General features: G+C 36.7%; 1 protein-coding gene across 4 annotated transcripts in view; it reads right to left on the reverse strand.

Moving 5' to 3' along the window:
* The window catches only part of ANKS1B (ankyrin repeat and sterile alpha motif domain containing 1B), a gene marked incomplete at both ends in the record, with an annotated part of 473,260 nt that overhangs the window by 213,221 nt on the left and 236,019 nt on the right, over nucleotides 1–24,020 (reverse strand). For all 4 annotated transcript variants that reach the window (XM_082013919.1, XM_082013918.1, XM_082013917.1 and 1 more), the window contains 2 exons: nucleotides 21,077–21,149; nucleotides 23,194–23,777. In XM_082013919.1, the coding sequence (XP_081870045.1) occupies nucleotides 21,077–21,149; nucleotides 23,194–23,777 (657 nt within the window). The remainder of the gene's footprint in view (nucleotides 1–21,076; nucleotides 21,150–23,193; nucleotides 23,778–24,020) is intronic.

A 24,020-nucleotide genomic window follows, 5' to 3' on the forward strand; every position in this document is an offset into this window, starting at 1 on the left:
GCTTGGATTTGTGGAACACCTCATGCAAACTGAAGTCCATAATGATTTGGTAGAATAATTTTAATTGAGCCATAGAAGATTTTAATGAGGTTGGAAAGTTGCCTAAGACAGATCTATTATGAGATCTTACATTACTCCAGGTCTTCTTACTGATTTGATACATTACTACATGAAGTATGAAAGGTTCATTATGTCTCTCAAAAAAGTACCGAAAGCTTATCAGGCGCTGGTAAATCTGTAATTGCTGAATAAACTTTTAGGATTTTTGTCAAGTATTTAATAACAATAGTATGTGAATATATACAATATAGAGCTTCTATTTTTGGTAAGAGTACAGTGTGCACAAATAGTACACTATTTGTGTGTACTAATAGTGCATACTAAATGCATTTCAAACAGATTAACGGATAATTATTTTTTTTCTCAGGGAAAGGAGACATATCAAATTGATAAGGAACTAGGTCTCATGTAGATACAAATGCATTTGTTCACACCTGTCTGTAAATTTTCCCTATTTTGCAGAGTTTTTTCTACTGTGAATCAATATCTTTGTACATAGATGGAGCATAATCCCCTCAGGATTGTGTCCAGTCAGTATCAAGGCTGTAAGGAGAGGGTAGGCTATATGTTGAGTTGAAATATAGTGGACTTCCCTTTGGTAAGCAAATTTGAAAGGCTGGGCAAGTTCTTCAGAGAACAAATTGTGAACAAAATGACCTTAAACAAGATGAGAATTAAATCCTTGCTGAATTTTTCATAGTTGACTGACAAATTATGAATCCATTTGAAAAGGATTCCTGGCTTTGTCTTCCCCTTTCCCTCATAAGCAGAAAAATTGATATCAGAAAGAGACCTAGCAAAGCATAATACCACTCTTTGAAAGGATCATGCATGATTGACTCTTGTATTTCCCATACATGCATAGACACAAATGTCTCTGCATCTTGTGTCCCTCACCAACAAAAATGACCACAATAAGGCACAGCCAATAATCAATATACTAGTTTCATGGTCACACTGCTTCTTCCTTACCTTACTATAAACAGCATGGAAGTTATGCTGCCAGTGATGAGAAATGCTTGGCTCAATGCCTAGCAACAGTGTAGGCAAAATTCAGTTTTTGAGTGGCTCCCCAGACACATTTCCTCATGTAGCTGCTGGTACTGTGTCTAACTATCTCCATGGCCCCAGCACTGGATGATTAGCACTGCTGGTCCCACTGCACACTGTCCTCCAACTCTGTCCCCCAACTCTGTCCCCCAACTCTGTCTCCTGCCAGTATAACTACATCTGAGCCCATGAACACAACATAAGGTCACTCAGCAAAGGGAAAGAAAATAAGGAGAAATACAGTCAGCTTACTGCCTTGTCCTCATCCCTGACTAACATCTCATGGCTAGAGTATCCTGTTATCTGCAAGATTTTTTTTCCCCTCTTTCTTCCACCAAAGTTAGTAGTAAGGCAAAGGCAAAGAAAGCACAGAGCAGAGCCAAGAATGCAGGGAGTAGGGTCAAGTCTTTCATTACGGGAACTTGCAGCTCTTTACATCTTGTTCTTTGCCAGTCCAGGAGACTTATTTTAAGAGGACTGCTTGGACATTTTTTTCTGTGCCAGTGCAAGTGGAACCTGGAAAAGGTGCTATTGCTTTGAGACTAGAAGGCTATTTCTTCATTTTGCTAGACTGCCAGTCCCACCAGTGTGCTGCTGCAGGCAGTGCCTACTTTGCCTATGCCTAAAGCTGGTCCTGACACTGAAAAATGTCATACAGACTGTATGAGATGGTCTCACCTGCAACAAATTTACATACTACTGTGCTTTCCTATGATTTCAAAGAACATAAATCCCATGATAATCCTTCTGTGATACCACAATCAAAAAAAGATGTACCTATTCCTGCATGGGAAAACTGACGCATAAGTCTCTTACAGGGATAGCAATACTTGGTTCTTTCTTCTCCAAGGCAATAGAAGCAGCACACTGAAGTGATGTCTGCAAGAAAGATGCCATCTGGTATGCTATACGATAATTTCTACAAGACGTCTCATTCCCAGTGAGACTCAGAATATCTTCTTTATTGTGGGGTTTGGAATTCACTGAATCTGTGATATCAGAGAAAGCATGATTTCAAACATTGTTGTAAGGCAGATTTGCGCTAAATGCAAAGGAATTTAAGGTCTCTATTTTATTGTCTGTACTGTAAACAATGTGGATTTTTCTTTCTTGATTTTTCTTTGGTTTTTTTGAGTGAGGAAAAGAAAGAAATGCAGCAATTATTTGTGGAGAAGGTGCTCCCCAAGTCATCATGAATAGATTATTATGAACCATTTTCTTAGGTAGGTCAATACACATTGCTAAACAATTCTGGTGTTAAGGAATTAAAAACTGGAGAATTTTAGTAGCTACTGACCAAGAAATTTCTGAGTGACGACTATACCACAATACGAAAGGATGAATCTTTTAAGTAAGTTGGCAGCCAGGTTAGCAGAGCTGGAGAAGAAATTGATGCTACAGCAAGTACTGTAAACTTTTTTTTTTTTAAATTAAAGTTTTCAGCCCTGTCCAACACTAAATGGGATATCATTTTCCTCTTTGTACTTATGATTTCAGCCAAATAAAAAAGTTATCTCTCAACATTGCAACAGAACTTGTGCTACAGCAGAGTTAGTGTGACTCGGTGTTCTAGTGAATAAACTAGTCTAACAACATGTATTCCTGGAGAGGAGCTAAGAATAGCTAGGAACAGGATGTTGTGTGAGAAAAACTATGCCTAACATCCAGCAGACCAATATAATTAAAGAAAGTTTACTATGGGAGAAGTATAGTAAGTTCCAAGAAGTGTATGCAAGGTTCTGCTTTATCTTATGCATTTCAGTTATATTATTAGGCTGCTCAGAATGCTTAGATTTTAAATGATCTTTTTCATAAAACTCTGAAAAACCTGCCTGACCCACATAAAATTTGTAACTTCTGTCAGTAGCGTAGCTCTTTGGATGATGATGCCACTTTGGATGATCATGTTTCGTGATGCTGAATATTTTCCTGAAAGTACTTTTGGAGACCTTTTTCATTGCATATGCAGAAACAAAACAAAATCGATAGAAACAGCTTGAATTTAAATAACACTATCTAGTATCTATAATCTAAAGGTTACATTCCATTGCTTATGTGTGGCTCAGAACGCACAAAAATAATTCTCAGGCCACAGCTAATGCAAGCTAATGGAACAACCCTCATTGATTAGGAAAATCACCCTCACAGTTCTTTCCTGATTTTTATACCAATATTTATTATAACTCTATATTACCACTATGTAAGTACAATAACTGTATCTATAATAACTGTAACTACAATGTCAGCAAAGACAATTCGTTTTATTTGACAGATGATTTGTCAACAGTGAACTTGTACTTTGTGAACCCCATTGGCCTTTCTACGAGTTTGTGTTTCTCACTGTTGATGTATTAGTTACCCAGGAACACCCCAGTTGAAGTACTCCACTCCATCATGAAACATATACTTATTATAGCCACTTCAAAGTTAGGATATTTTTCATGTTCCGTTGATTGCTTTGGCAACCTCAATTTAGTCTCCTTCACAACCCATCCTGTTCAGTGAATGCGGGACAGATCTTACTGGAAAAGTAAAAGATCTGTTTTCTGGAGCACAACCACTGGTCTAGGACTCAGGGCACCTTGTTCTATTCAAGACTGTCATTACTATGATGCTGAGCAATATATATATATGGTATATGGTAACATATATCACCATACAGCAAGACTGGCTGAGATAACAGTCTTTCTAGATTCTGATTTTGTATTTTAAATTAATAAATTTGGGGGGATAATTTCTTTCTAAAGACAACAGGAAAATCAAACTACATTATATAGCATTGTAACAGCCATGATTTCAGACAATTTTATATCCTTGGCCTACAGAACAGAAATACAAGATGCAACCTACCGAATTGCAAGAATTACTTAAGAACAGATGGATGTTTCACTGTGAAACCACAGGATCAACTGCATTGGATTACATCAAAGCTTCATCTAGCTTCAGCTATTTACCAGCTTCATTCACCATGGCTACTATTAGATGCCTACAGAAAAGCATAAAAATAAGATGGACATGCAGTGATCCTTTCTTAGGATTTTCCCAGTTTCCAGCAATTTGCAGCTCAATGCCTTCCTGAAAGAGAAATAGTGTCTCTATGCTTAATAGTCATTCATGGACTTTTCTACCATAATTTTGCCTAATTTTAGAGAAAGACAAGACAGTTTGGTGGTTGATGAAATATGCTGGGAGAAGGAGGGTTGCAGGAAGAGCTGGATTTGTTTTCCACTCTCCCTCTGTAACTCTGTTCTATGGGAAATGGAGGAAATGGAACGAATGTAACTCTCTGCCTTTTGGATGCCACCACATGAGTAACCTTGTAACCTTGTATTGGAAAGATAAGAGGCAATTAGAATTCAGGTGCTTTTTTTCCCCCTTTTGTGAGCACTGAAGAAGCTCCTACTGCTGGAGGCTGTGGTGAGCAGGTGATAGGAACCCAAATCTCAGTGGATCCCCACTATACTTATGAAATTATTCTACCTAATACAAATTCTTTGGTCGGCCAAAGAGCTTTGAGTTGCCTGTCATTTTTTTCAGGAATCATATTCACGTCCAAGGGGTAAATGTGTACATCCTTATTCTGGCTTCAGTGAAACTTATTAATATTTTCTGAAAAAAGGAGTTAGTTTTTTAGCCCAATTTCTGTGCTTGCGCCAGGAACTTTTACAGGATAATAGTAACACTACACTCACCACCTATGAGTAATCATTTTCACTGTTTTCATCTAGCAAGGAAAAAAAACCTCGAAGATTTACACGACACCATGACCATTCAAAATAGTTTATTTAATCCAGTAAAGATTTTAGGCTACTGTTAAAAACTAATATATTAAGTGTATACATATAAAAATGTATATTGCATAGTCTTGCTAAAAATACTATGTAAGACCTACCCTTTATGTTGTAATTCTTGGCACCATAAAAATAAATTTATGTAATTTCAAATTTGAGCAAATCTTTGTACAGCTCTGTGCTAAGCAACGCTGGACTAGCAAAGAAGCAGAACTAGGTAACAGAGAAATATTTGAAGAAACTGTTCAAAAAAGGTTTGACAGAACACTCACTGCACAGAGATATCTCAAGAAGTTAAATACAGTAGTTAAATAAATGGTAACTGTAATTTCGTAGATTTGGTAACTGCTGCAAGGTCCTGTGGGAAGCTGTGGAAATGAGATGCCTGTGCTGACACTGCAGTAGACTATGATATCTTTGAAATTATGAATCTTGAAAGTATACATGATGGAAGGTTAAGGATTTCTCCTTGGGTTATTTTAAAATCAGAGTCAACTTGAGACAGTGTGGCACTTAGTCTTCTGTTTTCTTCTGCCTACTTGGGCTCAGGGCCTTTGCCCCTGATGGCACCAGATTTTACAGTGATATCCTTCTCTGAACAGCTGACCAGGTGAATTATTTTCTTTACTTCCTGTTTTTCTGACTTCCTTTTATAATTCCTTTCTACGCTCCCTATTTATCTCACTTCTACTTATTCTCCTGGTAAGTTATGATCATTTTCTCTTTTGTCATCCTTCATCTGCAGCTACAACAATCTGTTGTTTTGTTTCACATCTGCCTGTTTCCTTATTTTTTTCCTCCTGCATCTCCTTTCAAGCCTTTTAAAGGAGGTAAAAATTGTTCATTTAAAAATTAAATTACTTATCTGATATTAAATTCCCCCCTGAGATTTGTCTAGAGTTGAGAGTAGGTTGGGTTTAGGTATCTGAGGTAATCCTAACTTCAACAATTTTATAGATTAGACACAGGACAATACCTGCTACATGCAGTAGCTCTTCAGTGTTAACCAGCAGCTAATTATAAAGATGATACTCTAAATCTGTACTGGAAAAAGTATGTTTAAATGGGAGCAAAGGTAACTTGAAGCTCTTTACTAAAAAATAACACCGAACTACCCCTCACCTATTTCCTTCCCAGAACATTTGAAGTCTCAGAAAATAATAATACATAAATCAGACACAGCACACCACATTTCACTGATATCATAAGACAAAATTATAATAATGAATAAAAACCAGAAGTGTCAGGGCTCTGAGGGTAACAATGGGCCTTGCTGTCCATGCCCAGCATCTCCCAAGGCCTGCCACACCCTGCCCATGGCCCAGGACTCCATTTCAGCCCAGCCTGGGGCTGTCAGTCCCCGCTCCAGCAATGCAGCAGCAGGGCCAGTCTCTGGCCCTGCCTCTGGTCCTAACTACTGGATGGATGTTGGACATACACTGTAGGCAGTTTGTCCACTGGATGGATCCCTCAGACATAGAGAGTGGTTTTTTTCCAGTCCTATCTTCAGCCCTACCTCCTGCATAGACTATGAACCCATGTTACAGCCTTGTCTCCATTCCTGTCTCTGACCCAATCTCCTTTTCCTCCTGGCTGGGCTCCCTCAATGGACCCTGGACCCGAGTCATCCCTCGGGGGCCTGTCCGGGGTGGTCAATGGAGCATGTTATCAATTCTTGGCTCTGCCCGCTGGGTGCAGACCCCATGGGACTGCGCCTCGTGGGTCAGGGCACAGCTCCCTGCCATTAGGGAACAACAGCCCTCTCTGCTGCCTGACAGTAAGTCAGGTTCTCAATAGGAACTTGCTTTATTACATAAAAACTCTATAACCACCTTCTGTAATATTTATCCCCTGCTAACACAGGCTCTGCAACACCAAAAGAAAACTGCAGCATCTTTCAATGAATAATAAAGATGTTACTTGAGTGGGTGGCATACTGGCACAGCTCTGGCAACTCACTGGACTGTTTGCATATGGATGAGGTTATATAAACCCCGTTCATCCTGTCTGTGAGCTCCCTCATGCTGCCTGCTCGACTCCCTCTCCCACCTCTGGAGGAGGAACGTGGAACTGGCCTCCCCTACCCAAAGACGAAGCCTAAGATCCTGTTTCAGGAATCTGTCTTGATGCCTACAGACAGTGCAAATGCCTCTCATGGCATTGTACTTAGTCCTGCATGGTTTTTTGTTTTAGAAATTGGAATGATAGCAATGCAACTTTCCAGGCAAGTTTAATAAACTGTACTCCACGCATCATTCCTTCCATCGTTCCTTTGTCAAGGCTAATGGATCTCAGCAAGAGCTCAAGTGGTCCTACAGGCACAGGTTAGCTGAAAATGTACTCGTCAGACTGCTTTCGCTAATATTTTGTAACATGTTAATGATCATTTCCTATACTACAAACAAGACCAAAACTAGAGCTGGTTTAATAAACAAAACCAACACCTACAGTTATTCTCTTAAATTCTGGTCTAGAGCTGTTTAGCTACATTCCTTGCTATTCGCTGTTTGAAACCTTTCACGAACATGGATTTTTGCTCGCAAAATTTGAGAAGAATGGCGGGTCTCTATATGAATGCCATATTCATATGCAAATAGGAGGATTTGTGTACTGACAAGATAATTTATTCTCTGGAATTATGCTCCATAAAACATTTCAAATAGCCTACCAGAAAACAGAAGTGGCACTAAGTAACTGAGATGGTCCATCATATCCCATAAACAGAAAAACAGACAAATTGCAGAGTTCATTAAAAATATTTATCTAAACTCGTGAAGTCATGAATAATAAATATGCTTTAGAAACAGATACCAGAACAATTCACAACTTTACATTAGATGCTATTATTAGCATATTCAGGAAGATATTGTATTTGCATGCCTTCAAATCCTTCAAAAATTATTTGCTATTTACTACTTATCAACCCTACTCCATAACCCATGATACCAAGAACTTCCCAAAGCTGGTTTACTACTTTTGTCCTCTGCTGCTTTTAGCTCTTTATTTTAGGTTACTGAGTTATTACAAAACTGAGATGGCTGAGGTTAAATTATTGATTGCTAATACGAATTTGCATCAAATGCTGATTTTACTGTACGACCGTGAACTCAGGTTAATAGTCTGGGTTAGAAAGCAAATGAATATACTTTAGTTAGTTCAATATTCAAAATAACTTCATTTTCTGTAGGTGGAACTAAATCTAGAAACAATTCTGTGTGCTGTAAATTCTATAATAAGACAAAGATTTTTAAGTAGCATGTGATGTTCTTGTGATTACTAGAAATGTGAGCTTCGAAGGATTCATATCTATTTAAATCTAAAGACTACTAGATCAAGAAGGAAACATAAGTGAATCAACTGACCTTTCAAGAAACCATTATTAATTGAGTTTTAGTAGACTTAGATCTCTATGCATTTCATGAAAGATAAACTTTATCATAGTCTCACTTGCCACAACATCTCTGACCCTAACATATTTGTAAGAGTAATACCCGTATCATGTCATACAAAAGACCACCAAAGATACTGAACAAAGTTTTAGAGATCTGCCCTTAGAAATCACTTTATGGTTTTCATACAGTCTATTTTAGAAGCTAGGAATATTCTGTTCTCTTTAAAGTATTTGCACAGGTTGTGAAAGCCTTATTTTTCATCAGATACTTTTAACTCCACTGAGGTGCTAATTCCTATTCTGCATACATTTCTAACCTGGTATTGAACTTGATTCTGCTTTAAGGAATAAATGCTGTTCAATTTAGAGACATCAATTGAATTAAATATTAATATACATGGGTGTAAGTGATTACATAGTTGCAAGGTTCAGATTAAACTGCAAGTAAAAAGCTGAACCTAAGCAAATGAATGCTAAAACTCTCAAGTAATCTGATCATTCTTTTCATGTCATTTATCATTGCTTGAAAAAAATATCTCTTAGCCTCTGGAATTACAGTAGGATGATTATGAGAGCATTGCAGAATGAGGGCACTGCTAGCTTGTCACTTTTTAGGCGCACCAACAAACGCTCTGGCATTAACTTTGTGAAATACAGCCAAACTGTCCGTGTGAAGATGACACAGATTATTAGTACTCCCCCCTGGACTGTTGTGGCTCCGTGGAGAAACAGTCAAGGCCTCAGTCCTACTGGAAATAACTTTGGAAAATGTTTTAATCCATGTTTCTCAAGTTCTGAAGTCTGTAATATACCTTTGTTGATCCTTTTATCTCCTGTCTAGATGGGCATACCTCATGGAGCAAAAAGATACAGTATGCACAGCTCAGTGACTTCAGGGATAGATATCACAGAGGAGAGAATTGACCAAGAAGAGTAGATTGCAGCATTAACATTATCATCCTTAGATATGTTTTCAAAACCACTTAAGAGTTAGGCACCCATTTAATACCAATAGAATCCAGGAGGTAATGTGAGTAATATTATCTTTAAGCAACTTTCACAGCCAATTTATTTGAGTTCTGTCTGGTTTTGTTTGTATGAGTGCAATTTTGTAAGGCTACGCCATAGGCAGATACAGCCAAACTTTTAAAGTTAGAATAACTTTTATTCACTTAATTTGGCTTTCTGTGCAGTAATGTATACATGGTCTTAGCATGCATACTTAACATACATTCTTAGCATTGTCCCCCAACATGCTTAAACATACTATTTCACACTCAATTTTACTATTAGTTGTCAATATTTCTGAGCTTTATGCCCTTGGAAGTCACTGAAAATCTGATCTTCTGAGTTTTGCATTCTGCGTATCCATACCATTCTGCACTCTGTCTCAAAACAAATATTATGGGTGTATATGAATATGGTACAGATCTACTTCACACCATATGGACTTATTAACATGCATGTCTTCTTTACAACTCAATATTTCTCACTCCTTCTAACGGGAAATTATTTAATGTGAGAATATTTTAAAAACAGTGAAGCAAGCCTCTAAGAACAATGGTAAGTACACTGAATTTTCATAGATTTGAGTAGTGTGTTCAAACTGCAAATAAATTGTTCATGTCTGTGGTCATATAGACTTCTAACCATATCTAACATTAGAATGTAAGAATCGGATATTAGGTTAATAACAAAATGAAAGAAGAGATGGTAGGGATTCAGTATGCATTATTCCTCTTTCTGAGATTAAGTCTTTCTACAAAATAAAAAAAAGTATCTTCAGGTCTGACAAACATTTTACTATATTCTCTCCATGGAAGAATGCATCTTTTGTATTAATTCTGTGAGCAAAAAAGAATATAGCTTGGTTACTCAGAAATAACAGTACAACTGACCAGATTGTCAAGGTTTAAACTTTTTCCAAAGGAGAAAGCATCAGTACCGGAATGGGATCTGAATCTCCTATGCTATTTCACTAAAATGTTACATCTGATATGGGGAAATACCTCTGAAAAGCCTCATTGTATTAAGTCAGTCAAAATTACATGTTAATCCTCCAATTAAAAGAGAGTTTGTAGAAGATTCCTTTGCTCAAGCAGTCCTATTGCAGAGTATCTAAATTTAGCATGACAACATCTGATGGTCACAAGTAGACTACAAACAAAACTGACGAAAATTAGGCTATACATTTACTCACTGATGAATGTCAGTATTTATGATATTGTAGTTCCATTTTCTTAAGTTTCTCAGCTGCCAATTTTCTCTATTCCTTCTATAAGACATATGCCAGAAATAATTTAAGTCTGTGAATATAATGATTTAATTGCTTTGCAAACAATTTTGAAAAAAAAAGCCTAACGTTGAACACAAAAAGCATGGACAGAGATAAAAGGTATATATTGATAGGCACTTATAAGGAGGATGGAAATGTAAAAGGAAAATGCATTAGAGTTAGAGACTACATGGGTAAATATGGTCTGATGATGTACATTTTTACTGTCTTTTCAATTTAGTCTGTATCTTCATTTGTGTTAGGCTATTTCAAAAACAGCTCTGATTAACTGGTGTATTAAAAGCATATAGTTGAATATTACATTTATGACTCTACAGGGGAAAATTGCCAATATAATAGGAATATATTAATAACAGAAAATAAAGGAAATGCTTTCAGCTTTTTGCATCCAACTCCCATTGTGTTTATTATAAAATATAGCTACAAGTTCTGCAATTATCCTGCAGTTTGCCCAGTCTTCTGTAAGGTTTATTTTGGGATTCAATGGATCATTAAAACAGATGCATCTTTATCTCTTGTTTAGGCTTTTACAATGAAGTCAACAAAATGTTAACTCAATTATTTGTGATTTCTTCTGTAGAATTTATATGATTTTGGCGTAAGTTCAGTGGCATGCAATGCATTATGACTATCATGTTCTCAGTACATAAATGCCCAAAATATTTCTTTTACTTTTTTTACAGATATATGGCTTCTGTTCACCGTTTTATAATCTAGTCGATTACATACACTTAAATTACCATTCATTCAAATAATACAAAATGCAGAGATTTCTAAAAGAAATATGAAGATTAGTATGAACAATGCATGAATAGAAATGCATGTGTGAAAGCACCAGAAGAAACAGTGCTATGAAGGGTTAAAGGTGGGGCCTGTATTGATAACCAAGGACACAGCTGACAGTGGTAAAACACTAAGGAATGTGTTTCTGTCAAGAAAAGGAGTGTGCTCTTATAAAACAACAGCACGGGTGACTCATCAACAGAATACCCAACACTACACAGGAAGACAGCAACATTACAGCACATTGCATGTGATACTCTTCTTCCTGTTATTCCAAAAGGAAGACAGATTCTAGCCCTAAAATATCTGAGATAAGGAAGCAAAACCAATGAGCACCACTGAAGTAAACAAAATTTTGGATCAAAAGGACCATACCATAGCAACTGTTGACTCCTAAAGATCTATCCAAAACCCAGTTTGCTATTGTTAATCACAAGGAACCCAACAGCATGCAATGAGAATGCAATAGGCAGCGTTCCATGTCACACAAGTGACCATGGACAAGCAACTTGGACACACACACATGCACACATTGAGTGGGAGAGTAAATGACAGTTGTAAGAGACTGTTAGTGACTGTAAATAGTTTTGCCTTAAACAAGAAACACCTTCGCCTTCCATGACATTTCACATTGATGTTAGCTGCATTAATTCCCCACAGCAGTTCCGACTTTGCAACTTAAAATTCCACGTTCACTTTACAGTTCTTAATAAGATACAAGGAAGCGCAGAATCAAAACCAAATGTGTGGCTCTGTTCCCTACAATGCAGTCCTATAATCGATGGTAAAGAGTTCACAGACTTGCAGTTTAAAAATTTCAAACTGCATATGCATTTCCTATTGACGAGGCATCAAACAGCACTGGGAGCAGACACCAGCTTCTGGAGCTGTCTCCTCTCATCAGGCTCGTCTTCTATCAGCTACAGAGTCAGGTTCCCTCTGCCTTTTCTTTTTTTTTCCTCTTTATGATGCTACAGATATTTTGGTCTTTTTGCACAGCATATCAGCTTCAATGGGAAGGTGGGAGTTGGGAGGGAAGTGATGTTATCCTTATTTTACAGTCTGGTTGTTGCAGTTGGCTATTGCAAAATTAGAGTTGTGGGTTCAAAACTGTAAGCTTAAGAGGTCTCCCACTTTGTGAGAGGGTGCATGGCTCATTTTATTAAAATCTATGAATTAAATTCACTTTAGTTTAACCACATGGAGATTTAAAAAGGGGAAGTAACGGCTGCAAAACAGACACTAGATTATAATTAAAGTATATACTTTCAAGTATATAACTTACCACTGTGAAAACCGCCTTATGCCAACATGCCTACACATATCTAATTAAAATTCTGCCTTAATTAAGTACTTCTATTTTATCTGTTTTCTGCCCTTGGAGGAGGGAGGATATTAACAGCTTTGGAGGAAGACCACTTTGCCAAAACAGCAACCATATGGCAGCAAAGAGAAAAGGGCCAGCCTAACAAGGCTTCATTTGTTAAAAGAAAGTTTGACGACTTCTGAGTGAAATTTTAGCTTCCAAAAGGCAGAATCATACTAGGGAAGATGAAGGCTTAATGTCTGAGTAGCGGCAGTGGAACAGATGGAAGAAAGAGAGGAAACTGAGCATGTAGCTTCTGGCAGTCAGAGGTCTGCACAATTTCCATTACATATTACAGCTGTACAGGGCATAATGCGAACTCTTACTCCTCTCATTCAGCTTCTTAGGCTGTGGCCCCACCTGATTCCATCTTTTCCTAGTCTTCTAAAGTCATGTCTGCTTTACTTTCACAACTTTTGTGCTCAAACTCATGTCCCTCACAAATCTGAAAAGCAAAATCTCTTGCAGTTTTCCCCACATGGCGAAGGAGTCATCGATAACAACAGCCTTGGCCATATCAGTAGAGAAGGCAAAATAAACAAGGAAAATAACTTTTGTATCATGACTGCCTACAACTTTCATCCCAATATGAAAGATCAGAGAAAGTACACTACAAAACATATTTTAATACAGTGCCCTATGAGCTACTGTCAATCCTTGGCGTTAAATACGTATGTAAACATGACATAGAAACAGGCATATGTAGTGGGCGCATCCAGAAACAATAAAGTTTTGCTTGTGGAAAATACTCCTTCTGGACTTGTAGGGCTTATTCTGATTACAGCAAAACCCACTGCAGCTTTGCTACTTTCAAATGAGGTACAGCTCAGGTGGAGTCCACCCAGGCATAGCTGTCAGCATTCCAGAGTCCTTCTGGTTTCAAAGTAGCTCTAGAGGAGCCAGCTCATGGGTCGCTCCGAAGTTGTAGACATGATAATACATAATGCTAAAGTAAATGTTTCAGAAGATTCGCTAGCTCCCTTGAAAGTGATTTTTTTACATGGTATAATTCTGTTGCATACGCCTCTTGCAGTAACATTAATCTTTGAAAAACACTCACTCGGGTAGCTGCAGTGAGCAAAGTTTGGAGCCTTGATACTGATATTTAGACACAGATGCTGAATGTGATGCTAGGATAGGGAAAGGCACTGTTCTCACAAAAGGGCAACAAATAATCTTTGTAAAATCAAAACTTGCTAAATGTAATAAGAAATTTGCTTATTTCAGCTGTATGAAAAAGGCTTATTGGTATATTTTGTTCCAAGCCAAAACTATAGATCAAGAAATGGAAGGGTAATTCAGGAAACCGTACCCTGTATTTCTCTAGGTGGAAAAATGGGAGCACTTGTGGATCGGTATATAATCAGCTGACCAAAGAAATTTTGACCACAGTGCACTTGCATGCACACAGCAACTGGACAGTACATTTATGGAGAGCAAGCAAAAAAGAATTCATGATTAGCAGAATTATAAAATTGTAAATGACTCTCCATGTGCTAGAACATATTTGACGGAAGGGGTTCTCTTGAAAGCCCAGCTCAGTCCTAAACTGATTGTAGATTATTTTGGTATGGAATGACCTTCAACAATTATTTTCCTTGTCATTGTTTTAATTGCTCTGACTGGAAACAATTTTTACTTTAATCATGATGATGATATGACACCCATTACCCATGTGAAAAAAAAAAAAGTCTCTGAAGTAGATTATTTCTTGATTATTTCCTTTCAAGTGACTTGCAAGTGTAAGTAAATTCTGAATCACACACACCACTGAACAGTTACTGGGCTCCAACTAACATAGAAGTACTGCTATGCATGCCTTGAAAGACTTTTTTATTGTAAAAAAATTGTTTATAATGTTTCTTCTTTTAACCAGAGAAGTGCAGGATGGATGATATTTACACATATTATCTTTTTGAAATCCTTTGTGAAATGTATGTTACTAATCAGTGTAAGTATCTACTATGCAAAAAAAAAGATAGCTGTTCCATTTATTAAACTCTACCTTGTAGATAGGCTCCATCTAAATCATGTTACCACAGCAGTCACAGAATCATTACAAAGTAGACTCGAAGTGACTTAAACCAGTAGCCTAATCCATTCAACTGACTCAAGCCAAGGTCAGTTATACCCCACCTATTATTTTTTTTGATTCTGGCAAGTCTTTAAGATGCTGATGAATGTAGCAGAGATTATAGTCTCCCTAATAATCTATTTGGATGCTTCAATATATTGCCTTTATAATTTTGTCCCAGGAAGGAGAGGGACAGATTCATTACAGCTAGTTTTAGACAGCTGCATCTGAGGAGGTCCTCCAGCTCCATTTATAGTTACTTCTAGTGCCATTTGCCCTAGAAATGCAATAGATATGATGAACGATACCAAAGAAGTGCCTGCTTATCTAACTCAGTGTTAGTGGCTCGGATGTACTCAATGCAGTCTACGATGCAGAAGTCTGAATTTAGACATTAAGAATAAGATTAATCTGTCTCATCTACCATTATATTCATCAAGCCCATGTTTCATTAATTTGCTTACAAGAAAAAAACATGAGACAATGTCAAAACTTTAACTGAAGTCCAAATACTAGGCATTTATTGCTCTTTCCTTACCTACAAAATCTGATATCCACTCCTAGCAGGGAATCAGATTGCTTTAATATGTTTGCTTTTGGCAAATCCATGTTGTCTTTTACTTATTTCTTTGCTATTTTCTAGCTGCTTTAAGTAGCTTATCTGTTCAGCAACTTTTCTATGAACTGAAAATAATTCCCCACATTCTCCTTCCTTTCTCCTTTTAAAGGTAAGTTCTACATCATTCTCTTTTAGTCTGCTGGTACCTCATCCATCCTCCAAGAATTCTCACAGAAACCTACTACCAGGTCTAAATTTTTCAGACAGTTATGTAACACAAAATGAAGTTCATTAAATCAATTTTAAGTTACCTAACCTATATAATCTGTTCTTTCCTTATCTACAATTTAGTTTCTAGCCCTACGATTATCTGTGCATGTCATATGCTCACAGATGACCTTTTTGGTAAACGTGTGATAAAAAGGTCATTGTACGTTTTTGCCTTCTCTGCACCTACAATGAGCAGCTTTTCCTTCCCTGCAGTACTTCTCTTAGATGCCAGAGATTTCTTAGTTGTTCTTCTCCTTATTAACATACTAATATAATGCTTATATGTTATATTAAATCTTCATTTCTCTTGCTAGTTGCACCTCACTGAGTGTTTTGGCACTTCTGGCTTGACTCTACATGTGTGTATTATTCTACCATGCTTAGTAAATAAAGAGATTTTTCTCATTATGTCTAAGGTGAAAGAAAAGATGACAATTTAGCCAAGCTGGTCTTCTACACTTTCTTTTCTTCACACTGGTGAAGCTTGTACTATGGTCTTTAGTAGTGTTCTGCTGAAGAACCCACAGATTTCTCTTCAACTTGTACCCTACAAATTTTTAAAAAGAAATTCTCTGTATTTATTGACGTTACCTTCTTGAGACCTTTTCTTCCTGGGCAGTCCGTCAAGTGCTATGATAACTAAAATCTCCCATTACTTTCAAGTCCAATGGCTTTGGCTATGTACCAAGAACAACTATGTTCTTTTCTCCTTTCCTGGATACCAACATATGTTTAACAGCTCTAACTAACCCTATTTTCAAGATCTCAAAGCAACCATTATATTTTTTAAATACAAGCCAACATTATCTCTTTTCTTCCCATCTACTGAAGAAGTTATATCCTCTACATGACAGGACTACTAGTGTAATATATATGATAAGTTCTCTACAATGCCAACTGTGTCATAATCTTCAACTAATACTTGTCTATTCTTCATTGAATCTTCTGTTAATTCTTCGCTGTTCCTCTTTCTTTTACCATTACTGTACAAACAGCTAAGACACCTGGCAAGCTGACCCATGACTCTTTGTCTTGTCACTTCTTTAATCCTTTTTTAAATAATCCTATCTTTCTCAGGAGTAGACCTATGTTCCATTTGCATTATTTAAGATGAATATTTTTGTCCTTGCCACATGGTTCCTAATAATCCATGGTTCTCTTCTCTCAGAGTAGAAGGTATGTAGTTATATTTAGGGTCTATCTGACTGATGCTTGACTTGCACATGAGAGGAGAGGCAATAATATGACTTGAATCTTCAACCTCTTTATCCATTGCCACAGAGCCTTATAAGCACTTTTGTTTTGCTCAGGATCATTCTTGTCAGTATCATTAGTATTCTCTATCATATACTAGTGATTGGTAGAATTCTTTGCAATCTGGCAAATTTGGACTCTTGTGAAGAAACAGACCAGCCATAACGTGAGTGCCAGGTGGTGCAGATGTCTCCACACCACCTTGATTAGAAGGTCACTAGACAGCACCATCTTTTATTTCCTCTTGGTAGTAGAGGTTTTGTATTCTTTGGGGTAGTGTTTCTTTTGTCTGTTATCATTGAGATCAGTTCTTACTTGCTCCTTGGTCAGCACTCCTGCTTTTGATTTCAGTGTTAAGCTATTCAAGTGTTGAATGCCTCATGCCCTCAGAGGACATTGACAGCCATCTTCCTCTCTGTAGTTTCAAGTTTACTCTGCCAGTACTGGCATTACTACCAAAGGTCTGCTTTAATTTTTTTTTGTTTCTGAATGTGTGCTGTGGATGAAGTCCTCATGACCATACTCATCCAGTTTTGATTCTCTCCTTTCACTGTTCCTCTAATTGCTTCTTAAGAGATTCCCCTGCAGATCTAAAAGAATTCTTTCCAGATTTCACCAGAAAAACATAGGCCAAAGTTCCTATAAATCCATTCAAGGATTTCATCACAAGATGTCATCATTGTCTAATTTTAAATACAGCTATTAAATTTTCAATGATGATATTGATTATGACATATTTCATCTCAAATATTGTTCACTGAGAATGAGATACTATGTAGTATAAAAAACTCTTCATGCCTGGTAGATTAAGAGTATTTGTGCTGGAATTTAATATATTTTTGTTTTTACTAACAGTTCATAAAAACACCGAAGTATAATATGAAGTATAGGACTAAGTAAATACTAAAATTAAGGATTCCATATCAAACTGTATTTGCTCTTCATTATTATCAGAAATTTTACTGTTTGCTAAAAAGTTGTTAGGCAAGAAAATTAAAGTTTCCTGAATATAGTACTCAATAATCTAGATGCTTTCAGTTCAACACTAAGAGAAATCTTTGACTTGTACACTCTGAACATTAAATACATTATTTTTAATATCTACCTGATAACCTTTTTTATAGATATAGTATCATAGAGTTATGGAATAATTTGGGTTGGAAGGGACCTTCAAAGGTCATCTAGCCCAACCCCCCTGCAGTGAGCAGGGGCACCTTCAACTAGATCAGGTTGCTCAGAGCCCCGTCCAACCTTGAATGTTTCCAGGGATGGGGCACATACCGCTGCTTTGGGCAACCTGTGCCAGTGTTTCACTACCCTCATTGGGAAAAATTTCTTCCTTATACCTAGCCTAGATCTACCCTCTTCTATCTTAAAACCATTACCCGTTGTCCTGTCACAAAAGGTCCTGCTAAAAAGTCTGTCCCCAGCTTTCTTATAAGCCCCCCTTAAGTACTGGAAGGCTGCAATAAGGTCTCCCCAGAGCCTTCTCTTCTACAGACTGAACAACCTCAACTCTCTCAGCCTGTCCTCATCGGAAAGGTGTTCCATCCGATCATTTTTGTGGCCCTCCTCTGGACCTGCTCCAACAGGTCCTTGTCTTTCCTGTGCTGAGGGCTCCAGAGCTGAATGCATATATGTTCAAGTAAAACTAACAAAACTCATATATTTATATATAAACTTATGAAGGGTTTCAAAATTATGTTACCTGATACCATACTAAATTTTTATTCCTAAGCATAGGCCAGATCTTTACATTTAACTATGTTATGCTTAGCATGGAGCTAGGAAGGAAAAGAGAGAACAAGAAGTTCTGAGGTGGAATTTAGGTTCTCAGTACCACAACACTTGGGCAGATGAAACCCTAAGTAAAACACATAGAGATCCAGACAATGCCAGCATCTATAAGCAATTAGACAGAGGCTATCTGAGGCACCTCTGAGCAACACTGGTGCACCTGAGATGCTTTGTGCCGATGAACTATAGGAGCTTAAATAGAAGCAGCACACAACAAAGAAGCTGATTTGCTGCAGAAAACTTCAAAGCAACCCCTTCACTGTGGCCAAAGACCTGTCAAAAAATCTCTTAGGTTGTATTATCAGTAAGAAAAACCTGCATATTGCCTTGTGGTAGTTAATAAGTGGTAATTAAAACAGGCTACAATCTCAAGCAAAATCTGTTGTCAAGTATATAAATATCACTGTAATAAGGCTCCACTTGATTGGTTACTCCAGTCTGCTAATGGTGAGAAATAAAAAGCTCTTACTTTCTGCTAGATAACCCTATTACTTTGTTAATAAAAAAATAAGAATATACTTGAAGTTCAACATTTTTTATATAATGCAATTAATGCACTTGATATTATAATAGTTCCCTGTGCTTTGCTGCCTAAACTGTGTTTGGTAGAACCTGGAAAAGGCATAAATGCATGAAAAGTGGAAAACATAAATGTGAAGCTGCATATAGTCAGCGCTATAACAGAAATAAATGTCTTCATTGCAGTCTGCATATACAGCAAAATTGATTGAATTTAAAGAAAAGTAGTTGTACTTTGATTAATAGTACATAGCTTCATTTCTTTATTAAGAGCAAAACCAGATTATCATTCTAAACTATCTAAAGACCATTAAGGAGTTGACAGAAAAGAAAAAATGGTGGTTTTCCAGAAGCTGCATACTAAATAGAAAAAAAGTTAGGACTTTGAGTGCCCCCTGGGAAAAGACAAAGCAAATAAAAGAGTAGATTTGCCAACTGAAAGATCTGAAGAACCAAATGACACATCTGAATGCCAAGAAAAATAATGCATGCAAGTAGAGGACACAAAATGGCTGATGACAAGAGCTGTGAGATATTTACTGATCTTAAACGAAAAAAAGTAGAAAAAGAAAAGCAGTGGTCAGTCATAGGAAGGGATAGAGTAGTATTTAGGCATCACCAAGTTATGCAAATTTGCATATGCATACTGTTGCTTTTATCTACTTTTCATAGCTCTTACTTGCTCTGCAGCTTCTTAATGGATGCCTGATTTTGCATTTGGTACCTGTGTACTACCATGATAAAAAATTATTAGCAGCAAATCCTGAATTCCTTATAATATCTTCAGAAATTATTAATTATCTCCTAACCTAGAGTTTTTCTGTGAATAATTCTCCCTTCCAACAGTACAAGTTTCAGAAAGAAAAAATAGTCTGCCAGGTCAACATGCCTAGCACTTTTCATGATATTGTGCCTTGTAGAAAAAAATAATCTGAATCTGCTTGTTTTATCTGCAGTTATATTTGTATTCAAATCAGTTATTTTCTCTTTTTCCTAGATTCCCTTCTCACTGCCCAGCTACTGATAAAATAACTGTGTCAACTCTATTTACTTGGTAAGACACAGTTTTGTCCTGTACAGATATAATGCTTCATGAAATGGACAGTTTTAAAACACTTAGATTTATAAATTTTAAATTATAAGGTACATAGTCTCCTGCCCAATACACAAACCCAAGTAATTGCATGCAACTGCTAGCAGGGATGTACCGGTACTGGTGAGTTAACATAGCTTTGCCTCAAATCCAAATTATTCAGACATACAAATAATTGTATGATTTAGGAAGAAGACATAGTACAATACTTTCAAAATTCTTTTCAGCACAGTTGCATAGGTTTATGCTGACACAACAGACTGGTCATGACTTGAGTTCTTAGAATTCACCATGGTAGGGAAGGTTTGCAAATTTTCCCGTCATTGCTAACACCAGTCACTGGCTGTCAGCAACATTTTCAGCCCTGGGCCAAATATTTGCCCAAAGCAGCATTAGGCAATATAATGCTTTAAAAAGTGTCAGCACCTATGGGATTATATATACTCAGGGTTCCATCATTCCAAACAAAAACTCATCTGAAAAACATTGGAAAATATCCCCCTAATAGAAATGCTTCAGTACAAAGACATTAATGGAATATTTTTTCTGGTAAGATTTCAAAACAACATTAATGACTACAATATGCTATTTAAAGTAACAGCTCCAGGATACTGGGCCTAATGCATCTCTAACAGTAAACAACATTGATTCTGTTCACAGTTATTCAAATACCCACAAATGATTTCAACACAGTGGGTTACATAGTAATATCTTATCCAGAGTTTCCCTATGGACAGTTAAGTCAAAATTGAGCAATAATTGTTTTTCCTTACTTGTAGTGTGATCATTCATCTCCCCCAGTCCAGTATTAATTCCAGCATCTATTGAACTCATGATTTTATCAATCTACAAAAGAAAGAACAGTGAAAATAATTGATGGGCCCCATCTTTGTTATTTTATTTTAGTTTTTCATGCATAAAGTCATGGAATTATTATTCTCAGTAGGAAAAAAGCAATCAAGATTGCAAAATGCAAAAATTGAAGGCAGACAACTAATCTCTCAAATTTATTTTTATTTTGCCACATTTGTACAGTAGCAAAAGCTAAAGCTTGAGACTAGTATTTCTTTTTCTACAGTACAGTTCCTTTCATAATGACTGTCATCTAGGTATAGCTCATTGTCTGAAACTACTTTGTCATATTGCAGTATATAAATACAAAGGAGGAAAATGCATATATTAAAGTATACGATGGAATGGATATTAATTTTATAGGCTCATATCGTTTGATGGTATCTGTGAACCACGAGAGGTCTGTTCAAGCAGTAATATTAATGCATAAGAATATTGTTTTGTGTGTTATAAAGTACTAAAGCAATTGTTCAATTAAGATTTCCGGAGAATTTCCTAGCTACTTCTCTTCCATCTGCCTCAAGGCCACTGAAGAGGTATGAAACATAGCTGTGTCCCCACATACTGCAGAATGATATTTTTTGTGAAACAGCACTACATTGATCCCCAAACTCATTTGCACACTTCTAAATTACATTGAAATTACTATGTCAAAACTATTATACCTAATTTATTATCTATTTAAGGACAGGACGAAATAAAAAGTGAATCAAAAGGCTAATGTTGTCTAAGGCGGCAGACACAGAGAACCAGGTTTTACTGAGCTTAATATTAGGACTATTAAGAAAACTGTCTCCTTTTTAAAAACTATGTATTAGTCACTGGTGATAGGAGAAAATCTGGGAATTATGTCAGAATATGAAGATTTAGAATTCCCACCTTTTTTTTTTTTAATATAAACTTCTTTTTCTTACTCTTAAAAACAATCAAACCTTGATGTCCCCCTAAAAAAGCAAAATTGGACCTGATTCATTTCAGGATCTCATAACAATGTATCCAAGTTATTAAGGTCAAAACCTCATCCTAAGTACCTTTCCACTGAGAAAGTATTTCCTTTACAACAAAAAATACCTTCAGATGGTCTATCAAATCAGACATTTAGATGAGTTGGAAACCTTTTTTCTAGAAAAATAACCAATCACACAAACAAGCTCTGGGTTCTTTCTGAAATAAAATTAAATTCTGGAGATATATACATTTCCCCAATAGCAGTCATTTTAACAGGAAATGCTTGCTTCTCTGTAATAGCAGTAAAGATCTAAACATTTCCCACTCTTGATTTACCTCAATAAAATGGGAATTTTTGTGTCTATGATTTGATTTACATACTTGAAATTTCGCACAGGAGGAAGAAGAATTAAAAATAAGTTGTCTAAAAATTATTTTAAATCTAGTTCTAAAACTAAAATAAAGCCTCTTGTATGAACAAGCATGTGTGCTACAAACTCAGTGTGGACATTTCTTTTAATAGTCCCAAATTCATTGTAGCTATAAGTGTATTCCCACTTCACACAAGAGTCAGGTATATGCCAAGCATTCCGCACACAGCCTACGTACCAGTTAGAGGATATGTTATGTAGGAAGGGTTTGTAGAATGCATAATCAACCTAAAAATCTTGGACTCTCCATTCCTTCCATTTTCTTTTGTCTCCCACTGGCAGGTATTGCCATGGTGGGAAATAATTAGCAAATATGTGAATAATGGGCATAGCTACAAAGAATTTTACCAATTTTATGAGTGTCAGTAGTGAGGGCTTTAGTGCAAAATAATTGCAATGTCACAACAAATTGTAGAATTAATTCTGGTTAACCTCATTCACTATGAAAACAATAGACTTCATTAAGTGTGAGCATTTTGAACAGAAATGCATTGTATTTTGTGCCAGCTGTCAAACTACCACACATTACAGTATGACATACTCTCTGAGGATTTGCAGTGTGGAAGATTCAGTTTTTGTTTCATCTTTGAAACTAAAATAATAACAGCATTTTCACAATACCATATATTTTCTTGTAGTTAAAAATTAAAAAAACTTACTTCTTCCCATTCTGATGTGAAGGAAGGTGTTCTCTCCGAATTCCCTTTGGAGCACTGTTGGTTTGGTGTGGGTTCACTCCAGTTGCTTCTTGCTTTTTTGTCATTTGGTGGATGGGTGATAAGATTAGAATCAGATTTTGAAACATTTTTGCACAAATGCATTTCAAGCAAAGTCTTTGGTAAAGATCGTATTCTCCCAAGTGTGCATGCTCGCTCCACAAATCCCCCAGTAGTAAGAACCCATTGTTCACTTATCCGTGTTGACGTGCCAACCAACGTATGATTTTCTACTGGTTTAGTTTTAGTATGAAATATGGTTCTGTTTACAACTGGTGGCTTTTTTTTCTTAACAGGAGGATCAGTGTTGTTTTCTTTCTGTAGCTGTATCTGCTGCACTGTGCTTTTGCTCAAAATGCTTTTCTCTAGTGGACCACGGCACTGGTTTGCTTTGCTGTACAGCTGGAGTGGATTATCAGGTGGGTCACATGCAGGTGATGATCCATGAAGTAAACCTGCAAACTGTTCAGCAGGGTGTCCTTCAGGAAGCTCACTTTCAGTGGATGTTTCTCCCTGGCAAAGACGCTCTGAAATGAGAGAGTACCTTGTAAAAAAACAGGGTGATAAAATAGTGCAAACAACAAAACCCTTACTCTCCGCAAAATGATTTTTGTATGCTGCTTGGTTCTTATGTACAGAAACAAAAGTTACTTGTGCCATGAATTGATTTATTAGTCTCTTAAAAAACAATTCTCTCCTTAAACTTGACTATGTTATCCTGTTGAAAAACAGACAAAAGCACTCAGTGTTAAACATAAATTCGAGGAAAA

Source organism: Phaethon aethereus (assembly GCF_964289735.1).
Source record: "Phaethon aethereus genome assembly, chromosome: 1".
NCBI classification, from domain to species: Eukaryota; Metazoa; Chordata; class Aves; order Phaethontiformes; family Phaethontidae; genus Phaethon; species Phaethon aethereus.